This window comes from Macrobrachium rosenbergii, chromosome 55 (genome assembly GCF_040412425.1).
Source record: "Macrobrachium rosenbergii isolate ZJJX-2024 chromosome 55, ASM4041242v1, whole genome shotgun sequence".
Lineage (NCBI taxonomy): Eukaryota > Metazoa > Arthropoda > Malacostraca > Decapoda > Palaemonidae > Macrobrachium > Macrobrachium rosenbergii.
In genome coordinates, this window is record NC_089795.1 from 18,419,989 (window position 1) to 18,443,803 (window position 23,815).

Here is a 23,815-nt window from a genome sequence, read left to right on the forward strand (position 1 = left end):
ATAAGAACCCACGTATGTTAGGTTATTTTTAGACACTGACATAAAAGTCAGCCATAATAAATGTCTAATTAAAATATATGGTAAATTTGATAGAAATTAATTCTGATATACTGTACTACGACCTCCAGCTTTTTCCTCTGATATATGAGCAAGTTTAAAATTTTGTGTGATTAGGTTCCTATTCTGCTGATCTGCTAATCTTTCTTTGAAAGGGTAAGACTTTATATCAGTAAAATTTCTGTCAACAAACTGCCTCATAAAAAGTTTTCCTTTTGTTTACAAAAGAAATATATTAGAGTAATAAATTTAAATACAAGAAAATATGCTGAATCTAACTTATGGGAAAAACAATGCAAAGTTCACAAATGGTTTGAGGCCTGGATGTTACAGAGTAATGAGGCACTAAGTGAAGTGTATATAAAATTCTTTATATACAGTACATTATTGCTAACAATCTTATAATTTATTTGACTGGACATCTATATTTGGTTATTCCATTTCGATGACATGAAAACACTATAATCTATTAGCCCATGTACTTCAAACAAAATATTCTGATGTGAAGTTACCTGAATTATATGCATAGCAATAAAGATAATTGTGCGCAAACTTGTCATCATATATGGCAATCCATCATAGCCATTGCTTTTATTGCTCTTTCACTGTCCTACATACGTGTACCAAGCTGAAAAAAGCATTATGACTGCATGTGGTAGAGGTGAGTGCTCATAGATGCTTTATCAATTGTTACTTTTATATGTGTTAATAATTTTCCCCTGTTCTTATATGCTTTTATTCTATCATTTTTGTTTTAAAAATTAGTATTCTTCTTTTTTGCTCTTTCATCTGTACAGAGATATAAATATATGTACTGGAATGCACAGTAAAAGAATACTGTTTCAATGCTTATGATTGCTGGGTTACTTCGGTTCAATTCGTAATTTTATGGATGGTATGGAAGAGGGCCAGGTGCCTAAAGCATCAGTTTTCATTACACTATAAATATTAACATTACCATTAATACTGCTGATATTCAATTTTTGTGACCATAACAGTAAACCAAGAAAAACTCCAATTCTTAAGGAAAATATCTTTTAGAGGGCTGTGCCCTAGAAATGGAAAAAAGTGATGTGACCCCTTACTGTAAAAACTCATGAACACAAAGTACCTCATGTCTCTTGATTTTTTTTTTTTTTTTTTACATAGCTTTTGAAATATTATACTCACTGTTCTGGTTTATCCAAAGGTATATCTGGTGCCGCTTCAAGTTGTGCTTTTATCATATTAATTTCTGCTTCACTTCCCCTCTGAAAGTAAAAATATTTCATGTCTGAATGATCTAGCAATGTACCTTATTTATAAGGCTTAAGTCAAGCTATTCATATGGCAAAAATAACTGCTTCAAATAACATACCACTTCATATACTTGCTGTAGGACTTCTTCATCAAGCACTGAAGTATCGAAGTTATACACAGCTGGAAAAAAAGAAATGAAAAATTATCCAAATGCTGTACAATAACTTTAAACTTAGTTCATACAAAATTCATGCGTATTATAAAATACAGGTAACATCTGAATTCCCTCAAACTGTGGAGAAATATACAGTACACACATACATAAACTATTGCTTTTAATGGTAGTTAAAATTCTTGAACATGAACATTAACAAAATACGGAAAATGACATTCAACAAGTCTGAATTGTTCCTTAGTGATTAAATACTGAATCTGGGACTAAGAAAAATGACTTTAAATTGGACTGACTGGTTTTCCATGAAAATTCAATACTTGAAAACAGACATTAGAATGAATGAAAATGGTAATAAACAAGTTTCAATTGTTTTACTGGTAACTCGGCTCTTGAAAAACAAAATCCTGAAACTAAGAAAACAGTTCAAAAAAATTAAAAAACCTGAATTGTGTTCCATGGTAGTTCATGCTTGGAAATCTGCATAGAGGAATTAAGGAAAACTGCTTTACAATTATCTGAATTCTGTTCCATGGTAGTTCAATTCTTGAAAACAGACATCCACAAGCTACAGTAAATTACTTTAAAACAGGACTGAACTGTGTGGAAACTAAGGGTGTGGCATTTAAATGGGTCTGAATTGTGTTCAATGGCATTCAAGTCTTCAAAATAGACATCCTCAAATTATGAAAAATGGCTTGAAACCAATTTGAATTATGTTCCAAACATAATTCAGTTCTTGAAAACTGAATTGGTGATTATAAAAAATGGCTATAAACATGTCTGAGTTGTGTTCAATATATATATATATATATATATATATATATATATATATATATATATATATATATATATATATATATATATATATATATATATATATATATATATATATATATATATATATATATATATATATATATACACACAGTATATACATACACACATATATATATACTGATATACTGTATACATGTGTATATATATATATATATATATATATATATATATATATATATATATATATATATATATATATATATATATATATATATATATATATATATATCTATATATCTATATATATATATATATATATATATATATATATATTATATATATATATATATATATATATATATATATATATATATATATATATATTTATTCATATAATATATATATATATATATATTTATATATTTATATATATATATATATATATATATATATATATATAAGAAATATATAATTATATATATATATATATATATATATTTATATATTTATTATATATATATATATATATATATATATATATATATATATATATATATATATTTATATATATATTTATTTATATATATATATATATATATATATATATATATATATATATATATATATACATATATATACTCTATATATATACATACAGGTTGACCATCACTAATCCGGCATCACTGGGACCTGGAGGGTGCCGGATTAGCCATTTGCGGATTAGCCATTTATTAGGCTAGAATACACGAAACCCAGTAGCTAAGCACATCATCTTAGAATTAAAATATCCCATAAATCAGTTGGATAATAAAGAAAAGAGAATTATCAAATACAGGTAGTGCTCGAGTTACGATATTTTGAGTTTACAATTACGATGGGATTAGCAATTAATACCGGTACAAAAATATTTAGGAAATATTTTTAGAATTATACAAGAGGCGCAGGCAGCAGGTAAATATCAGGCAGCGAGAGAGACCAAACAATAGAAAAACTTCTTTTCCTCCATCTCTTTATTCCATTTGCTAGTTAAAAAAGTAATAGAGAATGATAAAAGTATTGTTAGTAATGTTATACTCTTGCAAAAATGCGTACAGCCATAAACAACCGAACGGAAACTGTTGTTTTGCTAATAATCGTATCAGATAACAACGGTTTTGCTTGTATTTTAACCATCGTACGGTAATACAAAATTACCATAGTTATGTTACAAATGACGTTAAGTACTGTACAATATGACCGATATATTTTTTACACTATACCCTTATTCGCTTTGGAGAAAAAATCGGCAGGAAAATATACTGCTACAGTAACTTAAAGCTGTAAGTTGTAGCTGAAGCTGAAAAAACAATGTTCAAGCTCCTAATGACTATAAATTATCGTGCATTGGCAACATGGATGAAACTTGACCGTAAATAAAACTGGAGAGAATGTATTTTAATCAAAACTACTGGGCATGAAAGAATACAAATTACTACTGTTTTCACGCAGATAAAAGATAAATACGTAAAGCTCGTATTATGATGAAATCAAGAGAAAATAGCAAACGGAATCTTGATTTTTTTTTTACACAAAACAAACATGCCCCCAAAACGGCCAGCCGTGATTCCCGCGAACGTCATATATTGACGAAAAAATAGCTAAATTAATTTCACAACGAAACGTATTTAAGTTATATTTCGAATTAAAACACTTCGTATAACGAAAAATATCCGTGTCCCAAATAAATAAAGTATCCATATTCATTTACGCTAACTAGAAGCAAGAAAAGCGCTTTGAACTGAGTTAAATGCGGCGAAATAAACACCGCGATACCGATTCCCAAAACAAAACATTGATCGCAATTTATAATACAATTGGAAACAATGTAGTAAAGCATAACTTTTTAAAAGATGCACATTTGTCATGTTGATGTTTGTATAATACTAATAATATGTGAATAGAGTTCAGTATCATGTAGGCTAGGCTATCAGTTTGTTGATGCAGCACACTGCGCCACCAAATCAAGTGCCAGTGAGCGAGTTAGCGAGCGACCGGGAAATTTGAAAATTAGTGCGGAAACATTGGAAATTACTCAGCCAAAATTTGTGCTGGATTACTGATTGTTCCGGACTACTGATTGCCGGATTAGTGATGGTCAACCTGTATGTATATATATATATATATATATATATATATATATATATATATATATATACAGTAGACCCTTGACTCACGAACGCATTGACCCGCACAACTCGATCCCCGACCAAAATTATAGGTAAAATTTCACCCTTGACTTACGAACTAACTTTGAGATACGAACAAAAAATAATGCGGAAAATAAAAATTCTGTTTGGGTCATGAACTAATTTTGAGACATGAACATTTGAAAATGCTGGAAATTTCTGAAAATAACAATTCACTTTGTTTCACAAACTAATTTTTAGACACAAACATTTGAAAATGCGCGAAATCGCCCAGCACACGTGAGAGCGTTTGAGTTGCCATGGGACCAGCCATCTTCCAGCCTCCCACGCACGGCGTCACCCACGCATCACTCTTTGTCTCATCTCATTGTGTACAAGACGTTCGTCAATTCGTTTAGCATTTTTTGCGCTAAAACTTGTGATTTTCTTCATAATGGGCCCTAAGAAAGTGAAGAGTGGTGGTGAAAGTAAGAAAGTGAAGAGTGATGGTGAGAAGAGGGTGCAGAGGAAGATAACCATTGAAATAAAGAAAGAAATTATAGAAAAGTTTGAACGTGGTGTTCGCGTGACCCGATATCGCAAGTGAGTACAAGATGGCCAAGTCGACAATTTCGACAATTTTGAAAAACAAGGATGCCATTAAAGAAGCAAATGTTGCGAAGGGAGTGACAGTACTAACCAAGATGAGATCGCAAACCCTCGAAGAGACAGAAAAAATCATTTTGAAGTGGGTACATGAGAAACAGATGGCAGGTGATAGTGTAAACGAGCCGATCATCTGCGAAAAAACTCGGCAAGTGTATCAGAGTTTGCTGAAGAAAACTCCTTCTACTAGTGCCACGCCAGATGATTTTAAGGCTAGTAAAGGGTGGTTTGATAACTTCAAGAAGAGAACTGGCATTCACTCTGTAATTAGGCATGGCGAGGCTGCTAGCGCAGACAAGGCTGCTGCTGAGGCATTCGTGACCGAGTTTGCCGAGTTCGTGGAGGCCGAAGGATACGTCGCTCAACAGATTTTCAATTGTGATGAAACGGGCCTCTTCTGGAAGAAGATGCCCAACAGGACATTTATCACCCAAGAAGAGAAGGCGCTCCCAGGCCACAAGCCAATGAAGGACAGGCTTACGCTTTTGTTATGCTCAAACGCAAGTGGCGACTTGAAACTAAAGCCGCTACTTGTCTACCATTCAAATAACCCGCGTGCCTTTAAGCAGCACAACGTAAATAAGGCCAGACTGCCTGTAATGTGGAGGGCCAATACAAAAGCATGGGTGACACGGAGTTTGTTTATGGAGTGGATTGATGAAGTGTTTGCGCCGACCGTTAGTCAGTACCTAACAGAGAACAAGCTGCCCCTGCGGTGCCTTCTGATCATGGATAATGCCCCGGCACACCCTTCGTACTTGGCTGACTGCAGTGAACATGACTTCATTCAGTTCAAGTTCCTTCCACCCAACACGACCTCTGTTCTCCAGCCCATGGACCAACAAGTCATTAGCAATTTTAAGAAATTATATACGAAGGCGCTCTTCTCCAGATGCTTCCGTGTAACTGAAGAGACAAAATTAACCTTAAAAGAATTTTGGAAGACGCACTTTAATGTTTTTCACTGCATAACCCTCATTGATAACGCATGGACTGAAGTTACGTACCGCACATTAAATTCTGCGTGGCGGAAACTTTGGCCCCAGTGCGTAACTGTCCGTGACTTTGAGGGCTTCGATGCAGAGATTGTGCAAGAAATTGTGTCCATGGGCAACAGTATGGGTCTACAAGTCAACGACGAAGATGTTGAAGAATTGGTCGCTGAACATTCAGAAGATTTGACTGCGGACGAACTTGTTCAACTCCACAAAGAGCAGCAGGAGCAACTTGCTCGGGAGCAATCAACTGACGAAGAGGAGGATGGGGAGGAAGTTACAGATGTCAGCAGTGATGTGATAAAAGCCGCATTGGAAAAGTGGAATGATGTCCAGTGCTTCCTTGAATTGTATCATCCGGACAAAATTGTTACGAACAGGATCGTGAATATGCTCAATGAAAATTTAATGAGCCATTTCAGAAGAGTTATGCAAGGAAGGAAAAGGCAACAGACATTGGATAAGTTTGTGATTAAAAGTTCACCAAAAACCTAGAAGAGTTGAATCTCTGGAACGAGATCTCCCGACCTGGATGGGGAGGGTCTCCTTCCACACAATAACCTCCTCCCCACCCACCACCCTCCTCTTCTCTTGTCCGTCAAGCCAGAAGTCTTGCCAGTCATAGTAAGTGTTCACTTTACAAACGTTTTTATAGTGTTAGTTTACCATTTTAAATTATATTATTAGATATATTAAGGTTTTTTACACTGACTTTTACATTATCTGTGTAAAATAAGGCAAAATATACATAATATATATTGGTTCGTAGGGGTCGAGAACCAATTAATATTATTCCCATTAAACCTTATGGGGAGATTAGCTCCGAGTCGCGAACAATTTCGAACACGACCAAGGTCTAGGAACGGATTGTGTTCGTGAGTCAAGGGTCTACTGTATATATATATATATATATATATATATATATATATATATATATATATATATATATATATATATATATATATATATATATATATATATATATATATATATATATATATATATATATATATATATATATAATATACATACATACAGTACATAAGGAACAGATGCACCTGGAATCCAACAGGTGCATCTGCTCCTTTATAATCCCCATCTTCAGGGATATCTGCATATCATCTGGCAATTATAGGAGCTTTCTTGTAAACTTATTTTTATACTTTTCATCAGTCTGCTGGTAAAGGACCATTGTGTCGAAAGGCCTAGTAACCAGTCCGTTGTTTAATTTTTTCCTTTGTGGCACTTGCCTTTATTTATACAATCATCACATTCCATATCTTCATGAATCATTTATACATAATGAGCGCTACGTTTACTTTCACTATACTGTTTTCTCTTTTTTACTTTCACTATACTGTTTTCTCTTTTGAGATGCATAATCACTACCTTCTTCAAGTCTCTTTTGGCTGCACATTCGACTATAATTCAACTAGAAGTGCCTGTTTGCACACGTGCTCCTTAAACCTTTGCTACCACATCATTTAAGAAGATATGACCATCACCCATTCAATGAATTCAGTGCCATAATATTAAAATGCCACCTAGCAACCACAAAGCAAGAAGAGAAAAAAATTTAAGGAATTAGAAAAAGCTAGAATTTCATTCAATCATTCTATCCCGGTTGATTAGAAGGATTCGCTGCAGTAAGAAATATATGGAAAACTTTGTAAGACAGAAAACTAAATAATCTCATTGATAGCAGTGACTGGACTAACAGTACACATAAGGATTGTGCTGTAAACTTGTCAAGTAAACAAATAAGTGAAAATGTTGCGAGTGCACTTCGAATATGGTTTATCCTCCTTTATATCGAACAGACCCTCTGCTTTAACGTTTGCATCGTCCGTATGTAAATTCGAACAATATTGTGATCTTCCTCAAAATCATGTTGACATAATTAAAGGTGTTGTTTATGGAGCTGCAAGTGTTAGTCATGAAAGTAATTTCCCTGCTCGTTATGAGAAAAGCTTGACCAATCTTAAAATAGACAATACAATCCACATCACAAAAGCTGATAAGTCAAACAGTATTGTAATTTTAGATAAAGCTAACTACATATCACGTATGCAGCTTACTGGATGATGATACAACTTACAAAAAAATAACAAAAAACCCCATTGTTCAAGCCATAAAAAATTTCAATAGCACAATGAAAAAATCCTTGAAGATAAAGAACTAATAGGTCAGCTGTCAGTAAAATTTCCACAAAGAAAATAATTCTGTGGGGCCTATTATTAGCACTTTTGGCTCAATATCACATAAACTTTCAAAATATATTACCCAGCTCTTGTCCCCGTTACTTGGAACTATCATTTACCTAATATCATTTATACTCCTTTAAAGTGATACAGATATTTTGATGATATTTTAATTGTTGTGCCTGTTGGTACTGATGTAAAAGATTTACTCTCTACTTTAAATAACCAGGTATCATCCATTAAATTTACCGTACTTTAGAATTGGAAAAGGACAATTGTCTCCCTTTCTTAGATGTTTTAATACATAGAGAACTACTTCAATGCAAATTCAGTATTTATATGAAACAACCAACAACTTATGTTATGTCCATCTCTCTCCAGGCCACCGCCTTAATATGAAAATGTCCATTTTTTTCTTCTATGTTTTACGAGCACTGCGCATTGTCAGTCCCAATATTTGGATCAAGAACTAGAATACATAAGGAAAATAGGAACAGGTTGATGTTACCCTTCACATATACTTGATATTTGTTATAATAAAGCCCACAAAAAGTTTTATAGCGAAAGTAACCTGGAGAAAGAAACCCCTAAGAACATTTTTTGCCTGCCATTTTTTAGTGATTTTGAAACCATAAAATCACTGTTAAAATCTTTTAATGTCAACCTGTTTTTTTTCCTATAATAGCATACTAAAAGGAATGTTAATAAAAAACTGTCCCAAGGAAAACAATAACATATATAAAATTCCATGTTTAGACTGCTCTTCTTTTTATATAGGTCAATCTTGTATGGATTTAAAAGTAAGAATTAAGCAGCATGAGTATTCTATCAAAACTGGGCAAACACCCTATGCAATATTCATTCAAGTGAAAACTCACACAGGATCAACTGGATTGATAGTTCAGTGATTGCCAGATCAAAAGATTTCTCTTCAAGAAATCTTTTAGAATCTGCAATTATACAGCTTACTTCCAGCTGTAATTTCAACCTTACCCCTGGCATGTATTATTTGGACCCCTATATTAGTAAAATATTCAAGAATGATCTTAAAGATAAAGTAACTGACAATTACTAATTAGTTACCTTGTATATGTTTTGTATGTATTTGTATGTTTAATAGTTTTTTTTAAATGTTCATTTTGCAGAAATTTTTATTGTTTCCTAAAAGAAGAAAATGAGTTGTACCTTTATAAATATGTAATCAACTTATTCATTCCAAGGTCATTTTTGGTGGTTAGTCTCTTCCCCTGTAAAATCCTTTGATTGACTCCTTCCTGCTTTTGAACCAGTTGGGCCTAATCCTTCATAAAACCTCAAAGATTTACCTTTGTTTTGGTAGGTCCACTAATTCTTCAACTGTGTTGGATTCCAGGTGCATCTGTTCTTTATAATCCCCTTCCTCAGGGATATCTGTATGTCATCTGTCAATTATGCGAGCTTTCTTGTAAACTTACTTTTATATTTTTCATCAGTCTGCTTGTAAGGGACTGTTGTGTCGAGTGGCCTAGCAACAACTCTGCTGTTTCACTTTTTCCTTCGTGGAAATATATATATATATATATATATATATATATATATATATATATATATATATATATATATATATATATATATATATATATATATATATATATATTTATATATATATATATATATATATATATATATATATATATATATATATATATATATATATATACATATATACACACACACACACATATATATATATATATATATATATATATATATATATATATATATATATATATATATATATATATATATATATATATATATATATATATATATTAGATATACACAGAATTGGAATTACTTACCATTCTCAACATCTGCTATATCTAGATGTTGACTTGTAATGAAAATTCCAACATTCTGGGATCGTTTGCTGTCTAAGACTTTGGCCACCTAATGAAAGAAAAAAGGACAATCATAGCATAATCTTTCACACAAAGTTGAAATATTGTTATTCTGTATAGTATATATTTCTATTAAAAGTAAAATTCTTGGTGTGAAGTTTCTAAATACTGTACAGTACTGATGATAATCTTAAGGGAAAATGATGCAATTAAGTAAAATCATTTGCAATGAAAAAGTCTGTGTTGGGTTCAGTGCCTAACAAACTTTATTCCAGGTTGAACTCAAGTCCAACTATGCTATATCAGTTGGGAACAGCATATAAAAATGAGCATGGTTGTTATCAATCTCAGTTTCCTAAAAACAAACCTATTACTTTACAAAATCCTTTATTACCAATATGCGACACAAAATTCTAAATTGCACATGAAAAAACATCCAAACCATAGGTAATTGGCTGATAAGACTTCCCAATCTATTACAGCCTCTTCTCATCTGATGTTTATTTTTAGTTTTCCTGAATGTGTAAAACATTAAACATTGACACAATGAGAGGCTAGGAGAAATGGACTGTGTGGAAGGCAGCAAGACTAAGCATTACACAAAATACCAAATTTTTAAAGTGATTTGTGTTTTTTCTAGGTATACATATCACAGCCTTTCATATATGGAGTATCCTTACTGCGCATATGCTGGAATGGCTGTGTAATGACTATACAAGGTTGGTACCTAGGTGGAATGGGGGAGAGGGGATGCCCATTTTTACCCAACTGACACTACCCACTCTTCTTCCAGACTGTATCCAGAATGAAAAACTGAAGGGAAATGACGAAGTGAGTTGGACAAGGTGAATTAACCTTAATATGAAAGGCTGCAGTTCATATACCTAGGAAAAATACAAATTACTTTTAAAATATTGCATTTGTTCATATGGGGATACAAAAGCTATGCCTTTCACACACAGAGACTCAGTATTAAGGAAGGAAATAGAACCTGCAGTTTGGGATGATTTCCTTTGTGGGTAGAGCTGAGTATCAGCTACTTTGCTGACACCACCCCAGAGGGCAGGTTAGTGCTGCTATGCTGACACCTCCCTCAGGTCTGAGCAGTGTTACTCACCTGGCACTGACTCAGAGAGTGTGATGGTAATTCCCTCTATACCCACTCCACATTTCACGGACCAGAATTATGCCAGATTAATCCTCAAGAACCCAGTTGCCCTGTGTGGAGGAGGGGAGCTGTTGGTCAGCAGCCTTGGTACACATAATGTAATCAATGAGTTTGATACAAGGCTCTACTCTGCCTGCTCCCCCCTTGTTACAGAAGGGGAGATGAAGGTCCACATTCTGGGTTATTAGAACAGGGGTTAATAGTGCCACTTATCTGTACTCATCAGGTCCAGCTTGTACACCCATGCGAATGCGCGTGGGCTGGGACGTGGGAGGAGGATGGGTCAGTACAATCCCCCTCTTTCCTCAGGAGCCTCCTAGCCAAAGTATTTGAATGAGCCATGGAACACCTGGGCAGTTCCTGGTAGTTACATTATTTGCTGAGCCACCACCACAAGCCCTAATGAAAAGGTGTTGAAGGACTTGTGGGCGACATCCTTCAAGTAGAATGAGGTGAAGGTAGTCTAGCAGCGCTAGACTGCCACATCATTACTTGTTGAACCAATCAGTTCGAGAGAGGGCCCAATGTCGTGAGCCAACGGACAGGTTAAAAGGGGTACTTGATTCTTGAATGCTACCACTCAAAGACTGAATATCAAAAAGATATTAAGTAAACCTGAAAACCTTAAAAAGATATCATCAGCCTTTCATGGAATTTATTCTTCCAACAATGGCACAAGTAAGAGCCGACTCCCAAATGTCCGCCCCCTACCCTACCCTACAGGGGATGGCACATCACAATTAGAGTGGCCCAAGTGTAAGCCAAACCAGCTTGTTGGGATTAAGAGTATTGCAAGAATACAATCACCACCACACTAATCATATTATGGGCAAACCGGACAAAATGCTGAGAGTCCTATCCCCACAACCAGACCACCCCTGGAATCCATGGCCCGGCCCTGCCCTGCAGAATAGTTCTGCCCTTGAGCTATCAATCTGATATCTCTTAGGACCAAATATTATTGGGTAGTTGATGATCCTACCACAGTTCCCACTATTTAGCTTCCACTATAAACCCAATCCCAGCTATGATACTTTTTCCTATATCAGGGCCAATAAATTTTACCAGAAGTGGAAAATTCCACAAAAATTAACCCAGAGTAATGCATAATGATATACAGTATGTGACTCTTGGACTCAAACCCAGGAACAAATTCCAGGGGTTCAAGAAACCCTCATCACGTCAAGGTGGTCCCATGACAGGGGGATAACACATAACTGATGTGGTCTTTCCTATAGAGACTCAGGAACCTACTAAGACCCATGTGTTTATTTTTACCATATCATTATTGATGAAATGTTTGGCATGTCTATGTTTGATGCAGAGTCGTATATAACAAAATCATCCAAGACAATTTTTTTTATTCCAAGTGGTAGTTGACTACTAATGTCATTCCTGGCGTAAAGAGCATGCTACTTACAACATTATCTGGGTTTTTTCAGGGTTTTGTAATACAGGCAGTCCCTGGTTTATGATGGGTCCAGCTTATGACGTTCAGAGGTTACGACGCTTTTCAAATACATTCATCAGAAATTATTTCCCGCTTTATGACGCATGTTCCGGGGTTATTACGTGTCGTATGCCAATCCGATGGAAGAAATATGGCTTCAAGACGGCAGAATAATAAAAATTTGGAGGTTTTTTTGATGAAAAACTCAATAAAAATGCAGTTTACATCGTTTCCAGTACAGCCAGAGTATTAAAACTAAGGTTTTCCTAGGATTTTTCAGTTTACGACAATTTTCGGCTTACGACGCGGCGTAAGAACGGAACCCGCGGCGTAAGAACGGAACCCCTGTCGTAAACCGGGGACTACCTGTATAGCATTGTGCCATTATTCATGGAACAAATTTCTAAACCACAAATAATTATTATTGGTGGTACTTAGAACACATCCTAGTAAACCATTTTCATGTGGGAAAACCTCTGTATAAATATTAGCAATCCATACTTGAAAGTCTATCAGAAAGTTTTCAGTGAAAATTGGCAAGTGACCATTCATGCTATTTTTGTATAGTGTTTTTAATATTGATTATCCCTAGTGTTTTTAATATTGATTATCCCTATGTGGTACCACAAGCTTTTTGTCCACCAGACATGATGAATATTATCTATTAGCATTCAGATCCCTCATGGATGTGGTCTTCAAGTGGGATAGTGAATCTATAGAAGAGTTATTGTTTTGTGATCCAAACTGGGCAGGCGTCATTTTCATATTTTTGTATGCACCATATGAGTCACGAATTTACCATTTTCTCTATCTGCAAATCAACTTATTAGTGAAACTGGTCTGCAGTTTTTTACATTACAGTACTTGAGTCTTTTCCTGGTCATGCAAGAATAATTACAGCAACTAACCATTCTTGAGGAAACAAATGATTATAAAATTATACGATACCTGACTTGCTAATGGTGCTAGATCTTTGATCATTTAAAAACAATGTCATTTCTACCAGGAGCAGAATAGCTGTAACTTGAAAGGGCATAACCCAATTCTTCCATACTGAATTTTCTATTGTAACATATATTGTCCATCACTTCAAAATTAAATGGGTTTGATTCAGTTGTTTTTAATTTTACAAAAATTTTCATTTAAATTCTTGTTGCTACTTATGTGTTCAAAATTTTCTCATAGTATGTTGCTTATTTCTTGGGATCTAGAATCTTCCTTCCATTTTCAAATGTAAAATGTCATGGGGTTCAAGAATCATTTCCATTTTTTTTACTATATCATGTCCTGGTGATTGGACAAATGTCCCTTTTATTTATATTTTCCAGCCAGCTTTATGAGTATTGTAATGAGGAATATGTCTGGTGAGATTATTTCATTATGTGAAAATAAAATTTGAAAATTATAACCAATATACGGTTGTTGTATGTCCCATTCAAATCTATAAACTATGTTTAATGAGCTAAGTGTGAAATTCACCAATGAAAAAGTCCCATGTTCTTTCCACCAATATATACCGTATTTGTTTTGTTGTTCCTGAGACAACATAGATTATTTGGATTCATGTTCTATTCTACTACACTTCCTCCATGATCTCATGAAGTACAACAATTATCACAAATAGGATTATGGGCATTAAAATCCCCAACCATTAAAAGGGGCCCTTACAGATTACTTATACTGTACTTGAATGTTACTTACATTATAACTTTTATATGGTAGATTTACATTATAACTTCTATTTGGTACATTTTATAAACTGCAGAGGGTATAGTCATTGTTTTCTATTTATACCCCTATTGTTGAATATTGTAATTAATATCATTCAAAATTATTTTATCATAAATGATCTTATTGTGTATACTATCTATTACAGCACCCAAGTTGCCTAATTTCTTGTGATATTGCTGATAAATACTGTAGTAACCTATAGATAGTAATGGTCTGTTTACAGACTGTAAACATCATGTCAATGGTTCAAAGTCTTTGAGGAAACAGTATTTCTCCAAGGTGTAATCTGGTCTAAAGACCCTTTACATTCCACCGGATCATATAATTATTGATTGTCTTATGAGTGAGTGGTGATATTTTTTGGTTAACTAAAGTTGATGTTTTAATATTTATCTTATTATAACTGTTATGTTTTTGTTCTTTATAAACATGCCAGATTTTTAAAGTAATTAAAGCGACGTATTTTAAGGATATCATTCAGCCACGGCCCACTTCCCCTGGCACCGTAGATAATGCATGACATTACTGTACCGCACTCTCAGATGATATCAGTTGCTGCTTGGCTATGACACTGATAACATTGAAAGGTCATTCATTCAATAACTAAAGGAGGCTCTAGAACCTGTAAATTAGTACTTATTTTTGTACAACTCTTCAATCAACATACTTTTGAAAGTTTCCTCTTCACGACAACACAATTAATAATTCTCTCTCTCTCTCTTTTTGTGTGCATCAATGACCGCTGCAACTCGTTCATCCCAGGGGGGAGTAGTAGACCCCAGAGGGATCCCAGGGAGGAGTAGTAGACCCCAGAGGGAAGCAACCCCCATAGTGCTACAGTCAACCTCTGGTATTTGAGGGGGATGTGTACCACAAACCCCTGCGAATGGCTAAAATCAGCGAATACTTAAAACCCCATCTAAAAATGCTTAGAACTGCCTATTTTGATAGTTCAAACCAAGGGTAGGGGTAGGGGTGGTACTGGACGCCATCCTTCCCCTCTCAATGCATGAGGGTCTTTGAATCTTGCACGATCATGATGAGATCATCTGACTTTGGCTCATGATAAGGACAGCGTTGCCAACCATATCAGTAATATCGTGAAAGAGGGGACAGGATTAGGCTAGGTTAATGGGGTGGGGTAGGCAGGATGTGGGTGTGGCTGACTGATATTCTTAAAATGTGTCAACTATAGTATTTTCCTGTGTATACGAACCGCAGCCATTCATACTCATCTATGGAGTATCCTGCTGCACATGCACTGGACTACTCACATCCCATTTTTATTGTTCCACAAGACTAGTACATAATAGAAGTACTGCTCTGAAAATTTACATGTCAGTTTTTCCTAGTGTGTATCACATCTTAACTTTAAAAGTGGAGAAGACTCTCAAGTTGTTCAGATACTCTCCTCTTGAGTTTGAAAATGGGGACAGTTCAATGTTCAAACCTGGGGCCTAGCAATGTACCAAGTGAGTAGGACAATTCCTTTTCAGTCATCTAACTCAGCTACTGCAGGTATAAAAAAATGCTATTTAACAACAAAACCTAGGGGCAAGAGCAGATGACATTTAAAAAGGATACTAACCTGAACTTTGGCTGGTTTTGTTTCTTTCTTTTCCTTCTTCTTTGGTTGTGTAACTTGTCTTGAAAATAAATTAACAAATTCTGTTTCATTAAATTCTTCTTCTTCTAATTCATCCCACAAAGGAGTATCAGATAGCTGTCTGTAATATGAGAGGTCAGATCAATAATAAATATATATTAAGGCAACTGTAACAAAGAATGTACAAGGAAAAATGAACAATGAAGAAAGCAAAAAAATTTTGTACTCACAAACCATCTTCTTAACATTGCTCCATGCTTTGATTCAGTTTGTGCAATCAAATCCTTGTTGAAAAAAAAGTTGAAAGCAACCATATTATCTTGATGGTGAGAGATCCTTTTATAAGAGATAAGGACCATATGTAGCTTTAATTCATAACTAGGGCATCTGTATCCAACCAGATGGGAGGAAGGGGAACCTTGGCATAAGGAAATAGTTTATATATTAAGGAAATATGTCTGAACAAATTTTGAAGTGTGGAACAAACAAGCCATTGCTTTATTGAGACAGACAGATATAAATTTAGGTGGGAAGGCAACTGCAATGGGTAGCAGGTTCTCTTGAATAAGATTACATCATCAGATAAGAAAGTACTGCACTCCCTCAGTAAGTCATGCTATCCACAAACCCATGGATGAAAGTTCATCTGCAGTTATGGTGACATTAATTCATACCAAATAAGTAAGCCTGGCCCAGAAGCTGATAAAGTGACTGAAAAGTGAATGACTGACTGTGAAAATGTTTTAAAAACAAAATTTTATACAAACTCATTAACCACAATTATCCTTATTCCATGTAAACAGATCCAAGCTATGCTGACTTGAAGATTAAAAAGATAGAAATGACAACTGATTAAATCCAGACGACCCAACACAGAAAATTATAATATGCTAAAGCAATGAGCAGAAATGGGATGAGATGTAGGGGCAAGAAGTAGGGAAAAAGTGCCTACTTATTCTGAAGGCAGACACCACTGGGTTGGGAAAATAATGTATTGCATTATTTGTGGGAGATGACTTTGTTCAACAGGAGGAGAGAAAGCAGACTAACATGCTTTACTTGAAAAATATTTGACTAAGACAGTTGATAAAGTGAGTTTTTCAACTCAGTGCTGGAATATAGTTTTACTAAAAGTGAGGTCCTATGTTACACAGGAAGAAACAGACTGTTAAAGAACTGCAGAGATGACAAACAGAAAATTTTAGGTAGAACTAATAGAGTAAGGCAATAAGGAAAAGAAAGAATACTGAGGAAAAAGGAATAATCACATCACCCTCACCTTCTTTGCATATGTGAAGGAGCTTGTCATGCACAGTTCCTCTCACATCTGGAAAATGAGTCATGTCATGGCAATGAAGGTAAGGGAAGAGGAGAGCCCCAGTGCCTGTTTTTGATACAAGATACTTGGGTTGAATGCATTCATTTCACTAATACCATTTTTTGGACTAAAAATGTTAAGGAAATGGATGTTAGGATAAACAATTTTCATATATGTTACAAAGACTTGTGAAACTATAGGAGACAAAGAAAAAGATCCCATTGGGAAGAGAACTAATCAAATCCTATTGTTCGCAGAAAAAACTTGACGTAATACGATCAGGGTATTGCGGAGTAATACATAACATCATCCAATGGGGCCAGCAAGTGGGAGAAGTCTCATCTCACTCGCCCCAAAGAATCCCGTGACACTCCAGTGCTCTCTTAACTGCCTTTTAAAGCAGATGCATGCTGCTCATCTCCCATCAAAAGCTGGTTTTTTTTTCTCTTCCTGCCATTTCATTTACAATTTTTTTTTTTCTGTTTTGAGTCATGCATATTGTGCCTTTTTGTGTATGTGTGCTTCACCATCATGCAAACCCATGATTTATCGAAGCCTTGTGCTATGAAGCAAAGGAAGTGCCCTGGTATGGTCAATAACCCTTGTTTCCATTACCTAGCGATCCTGTGGCTGCGACAGGTCCCCTCATTACAAATGCCCTGCTCAGCTGCGACATCAGCCTCAGCAGCGCTCGTACAGCAGAGGCTGTTCTTCACATCACTCTTTTAGTAGGGAGCGTTCTCTATGACATTACTCTCCAGACAGTCCACACCAAGATCACCAACCTGTGTCTCCTCTGGATTCTTTTACATCTAGGCCTCCATCTCCAATTCCCTCTACTTCTTGGAGATTCAAAGGGTATAAAGAAAGCTCTTCTTTCCACCCTAAGAATGAGACTGATAATTCAGATTCTCAACATTATGCACAGCCCCCTAGGGTTTTAGGCCCTGAACGTGCATACGCTCCAGTTGTACATAAAGATGGAGTAGAAGTTGGGGATTCACTGGATGGAGCTGACAGGAGTTCAGAATTAGAGGATCCTCTACTGCTTGATCTTGACGCTAATGAGCTGGCCAAGACGTACAGTGAAGTAGTTCAAATGATGAGAAAGTACTACGATTTGGAAGAAGCTGAGACCGCTCCTTCAGACCAGTCTTCAGGTCTTGAAAAGTTCCTAGGCCCCAATAAAGAAGCAAAGACGTTGGTAGGATTACCCTTGGCTGATCTTGCTGATTTTGCCTTAGAACAGGTAGATGCTCTTGTCTGTGGAAAAGACAATTCGCTACATTCTGGCCGATCTCTCAAGTTGCTCCCCACTCCTCTTCATAGGCACAGGTGTTTTTATGCTACCCCAAGGGTTGCCCTGCAACCAAGATGGGTGGAATTGGACTTTGTTCAGTTGGGACCGAGCCTTTCCTTGGATCAATTTAAGGGGGACAGCACTTCTTTTACCTTCCAAGAGGCAGCGTCTATGGAGGCTTTGGCTTCCATAGCCTTACAAGCAATGTAATGGCAAGACTTGTGGTCTACTGAAGTGGGCAAGATTTCTGTGACAGCCTTCACGAAGGATTCTAATGAGTGTTCATCCTTCTTTCGTCTCTTACAATCTGGGGGCAAAACAATTTCTTTTCTGACCCACTTAACAGCGAATATGTGGGCCAACTGGTTGTTGAAGAGAAGGGAATCTGCTCCCTCTAGGGTGTCTAAATACATCAGCCCTGAGTTCATTTTAGCATTAAGGAACAGGACATTATTGGAATCATCTTCTATTTTCTCAAAAGATCAAGTTCAAGCTGGGCTGATCAGAGAAGAGCTGACAACAACAATCATCTGGTTCTGCAAGCAATCTCTAAATTGCCAGGGCCTGTTTGTTCCAACGTAGCTAGAGCGAGACAACAAGCTTCCCAAAGAAAGTCACAGACTACAACGGGTCCTCGTAAGGACTGAAACATTTCCTAAAGCCATGAAGACTTCCTCTCAGCAATGCCCCTTTCAGCCACGGACTCCTAGAGGCACAAGGGGAAACAGAGGCAGAGCTAGAGGAGGGAAACGCCAGAGAGGGAGCCCCTCCCCACCCACTGCCTTTGGTGGGGGGCGTTGCCTGGCAAGCCGTTGGGTGACTTGGCAGCATATAGGAGCAGAAGATTGGGTGGTAGATGTTCTTCAGGTAGGATATCTACTTCCATTCATGGTTAAGTACCTCCATCGATTCATCACAAACTTCGCTGCCCCTATAACCAACCTCTTCCGAGGGAAAGAACTGTTCTGGTGCATGCCCGAGTGCAAGAAGGCACATGACCATTTAAGAGTTATCCTCATCAGCAAGCCTGTCCTCCATGCCCCTGATTGCGACTGGCCTTTCTGTCTGGCGGTTGATGCCAGTGATGTTGGTATTGGTGCAGTCATGTTCCAAGAGAAGGGGAGAGTTAGGCATCAGGTAACCTACTATTCCAAAAGCTAAATTCCACCCAGTCGAAATACAGCACCATATAGTAAGAAGTCTTGGGTATGATCCTGGCTATAAGGTAATTTGAGTCTTATCACGTGGACCATAAATTCCCTCTAACTATTTTAACCAACTGTAATCCCCTTAAGTATCTTACTACCTTCAGAAATCAAAATAAGTCCCTAATGCGCTGGTGTATTGACCTCCAAAATTATACTTGGAGGATCGAACACATAAAGGGGACAGATAACAAGATAGCAATGTCCTGTCTAGGCATTACTTGTAATAACCTTCAGTAGACTGCTGTTATCCCTCCCCCATAACTTGGCACTCCTTTCTGGAGTAAGTATTGTGTTTCTGTGTGCCAACCCTGGTACCCTCCAGGGAGTGAGATACTCCCTTCTTTGTACCTATCCTCTTTCCTTGTAATTATGAGCCCGGGAGTCATTTGGTGTAGATTTAATTATCATGTGCTTATGACAGTGCCTTTCAGCACATGTAGATTTTAGTGCCCCAACTTGGGACCGTTCCGCCGTGTAAAAGTATTGTGGCATCACCTACCACAAGCCCACAAATACTTCTCCAAGGCAATACAACGAAGGTTACTTATCATTAAGTGCATGAAATAGTTTAAGGTATTGGTAATAACCTACTAATCTTGATCTTATGTTGTCAAGATTATTTGTTAATAACTTTATGTTCAAACTTAGATTAATGCTGCTGTAACGCAACTGTCAAATGCCTTAATAAACTAACTCGTACCAGCACAATTTATTCTCAATTAACGTAAATATCGTAAATGATACTACTGTATTTGCTTTGTAATTGATTTTCTATGCAGAATTGTTAAATTTTAACGATAGCGTAACCCAAGGGAATCTGGAGAGATATCTTTAGCTTGTTCAGTTGAACTAATGATTTGTAGCCATTCCCACCTGATCTAAGGTGTGAATGTCAACTTGGTTGGGGAGGTACAATGAGGGAGACCTCTTCCTCGCCAACTCTCCTTTCACAATTATAGCAATATAAAGCAAAAGAATAAATCTTTAAAATTTTTGTGAATTCATAATAAATAAAGAAGTTGTAGGTAAGTAATATGGCCCCCTTTTGATTTCTCTCTCACCCATCCCTTGGGTAAGCTTTAACCTTCCTTTGACTGAGTGATCTGCCCGAGGCCTTAATTCCAAGTGAGGTCCTATGGAGATTAATCTTTGCCAGCGGGGGAGTGACTCACAAGAGAAAGAGAGCTGGCCTGTAGCAACTGGGCATGAGTGACCTCGCAAGGCAGTCTGCCTGTCAAACACAACGTGCGAGCCCTCTATAGAAAATGGAGTGCCAGTGAAGACAACGCCAATTGGGTGGAGTGGAATCTTAATCCTCCGACATTACAAAAGGGCACTGCAAGGGTAGATTGCTCTCAGAGATGTTGGATGACCTATCCAGGACACTTGCAGTCCTCTTGCTCCCTTTGAGCTGCCTCTTGCTTTCCCCACATGGCTAGTCTAGAAGCCTGAGTTACATTTGTGGTGACCCCTTTCATTATCGGCCTCCATCGCTGGTGCCTTTAGACCAGGAAACCCCCACCTCCTGAAGAAGGTAATGTACCCGAATTAAGGTTCTCGAAGTTAGTCACGTACCCTATTATTTTCTCTCACTATTCTATTTTCTTTTCTCAGTGCGATTTACCTAGGTGAGACCTGTGTTCTTAGTGAAGTGCGTAACATAGTAACGTAAGTGCATTAACCAGTGTTGCAGGATCAAGTTGCTTGGCACCATAAGTGCAACCCCCTCATTTCCCTTTAATTACGCTGCTGACTTTTAGTAACCATTGCATTCTCGATTGCAGATAGGAGTGCTTGTTGTGGAACTATCTCATCATCTTGTGTGTGCACAGTGGCCTAACCACTGTATCTTCCATTGTGGTGCCCTTTGAAGCAGGCCCCCCTTTTGTATCATCATAGATCTTTCATCTACTGTATAGTTGATTGTTCGACAGGACTCTGTTCACCTGTCCATTATCATTTCCCATTCTTCTGATTGTGTTTAAAGTAAATATAATTAATTATGTGAATCCAAAATGTTTGCCTGATCACTCCCTCATTTGAAGAAGGCCTTAAGCCGACATTTTCTAATATGCTTTTGCCTGAACCCAGAACTAGAAGTTAGATGCTACTACTCCCCCCTCCGTGCTAAGTTTCCATGAATCTTCAGTTAAGATCATTCAGTGGCCATAATTCATTCAAGTTAACATATGGGTCAGATCAAAACCATACTATATATGTACTGTATATAAGGGATTTTGACAAAGGAAAAATCTATTTCTGGGGGAAGACCTGTGTCACCTGGTGAAATATCCATTTAGCACATATTTCTAGGTATAAGTATTGCTAAAAATACCAGAGAAAAAGCTAAACACAATGCTAGGGTTACGACCCCCAGTTCGAGCGCCATTTAATGGTGTCGGTATACACAAAGGGTGAGTGTTGCCACTGCCACAGGCCTCTGCCCTCTAGAGATCTCCAATCTCAAAACCCCTAAAAGTGAGGAGCCGTCACATACCTCACCTTCTTCTCCCAGCCAGTCAACACCACAGCTGCCATCTTGAAACATCCCAAGTTAGCACCCCCCCCCAAGCTTGGTATGCCACTCAGGGGGGGAAAGAAGAACAGGGATGGGTCACCGGGTGACACAGGTCTTCCCCCAGAAACAGATTTTTCCTTTGTCAAAATCCCTTTTCTGGGTTCGACCTGTGTCACCCGGTGAAATCATAACAGAGAAACAGTCATACAAAAGCTTGGTGGAGCCCTCTAAGAAATACTTATATGGAGTTAAATAAAACTATAAGAAAATTACTGTGTTTTAATAACCCAAAGTAGTAATAATAAACATGATGAACAATATAGGGCACACAGACAAAATTTAGTAACACCAAGACACTTAAGGTTAACAAAAGGGAAACAATAACATCATGCAAAATGGTCAGGAGTCAGGCTGTGAAGCAGGCCTGACCTAAGATAGACGGCATGGCGAGTAAATGAGGCAGGCAGGCGCGAGAGGAATAAAGGAAAGGATAAATTAAGGTTACATAAGCTATTCTAAGGCAGAAGGAACAATACTTCCTGCAGCCACTGTGAAAATTTTAGAGCCTCTAGAGATTTAAGGTAGTGGCATTTTGAACACTGTTGGTGATTTCCAACCCGTATATTTTTTAAGGTCATCAAAATTCATATTATGAAAATAATTAGTGGAGGTGGCCACTGCTCGGATATCATGTACCTTAGGTACTGAATCCGGGTTTGCTTGCTTTATAAAATATAGTATTTGTTGCCTGATGGCCTTTAAAGAAATGGTTCCTCCATTTTCCTAACAAAAAGAGGCCAGACATTATATTAGAAGTTCTATTTAAATAAGCCTTTAAAGTGGTAACTGGACATAAGGACAGATCCTGTGGAAGGAGATAACCTTCCAAGGGGACCATCTATTTTGTGGATCTTCATTCTTAGCTAAAAACTTGAGATCCGGAGATAACAGAACTTCTCCTGACGGGAGGAAATCAACATGGTTCGGTTCTCTAGAGAGAGCAGACAGTTCAGAAATTCTTGCACCTGAGGCTAGGCTAATTAAGAATAATGTTTTCCTTAACAGACTCGAATATGAACACTGTTCATTATCAGTGTCCGATGCTAATTTAAGTACATCATTTAAGAACCAGGAAACCGTGTGGGGACGGGTTGCTGGTCTAAGACGAGCGCATGCTTTAGGAATTGACGAAAAATATGAGTCTGTAAGGTTAATATTGAAGCCATGTAAAAATATTTTTCTTAAAGCCAACTTTGCTGTAGTAATAGTACTAGAGGCCAGTCCTTTCTCAAATAATGACCTGAAGAACAAGATTGCAAGGTTCGTGGTCATTTCTTGAGCTTCAGATTCTCTCAGGAATA

At 36.8% G+C, this 23,815-nt stretch overlaps 1 protein-coding gene across 3 annotated transcripts in view; it reads right to left on the reverse strand.

Annotated features, from left to right (window-relative positions):
• The window catches only part of LOC136835648 (formin-2-like), a 344,992-nt gene that overhangs the window by 75,731 nt on the left and 245,446 nt on the right, over positions 1-23,815 (reverse strand). For all 3 annotated transcript variants that reach the window (XM_067099461.1, XM_067099464.1, XM_067099463.1), the window contains 4 exons: positions 16,093-16,231; positions 10,117-10,204; positions 1,415-1,476; positions 1,228-1,307 (listed from right to left, as the gene is read on the reverse strand). In XM_067099461.1, coding sequence (XP_066955562.1) covers positions 1,228-1,307; positions 1,415-1,476; positions 10,117-10,204; positions 16,093-16,231 — 369 coding nt within the window. The remainder of the gene's footprint in view (positions 1-1,227; positions 1,308-1,414; positions 1,477-10,116; positions 10,205-16,092; positions 16,232-23,815) is intronic.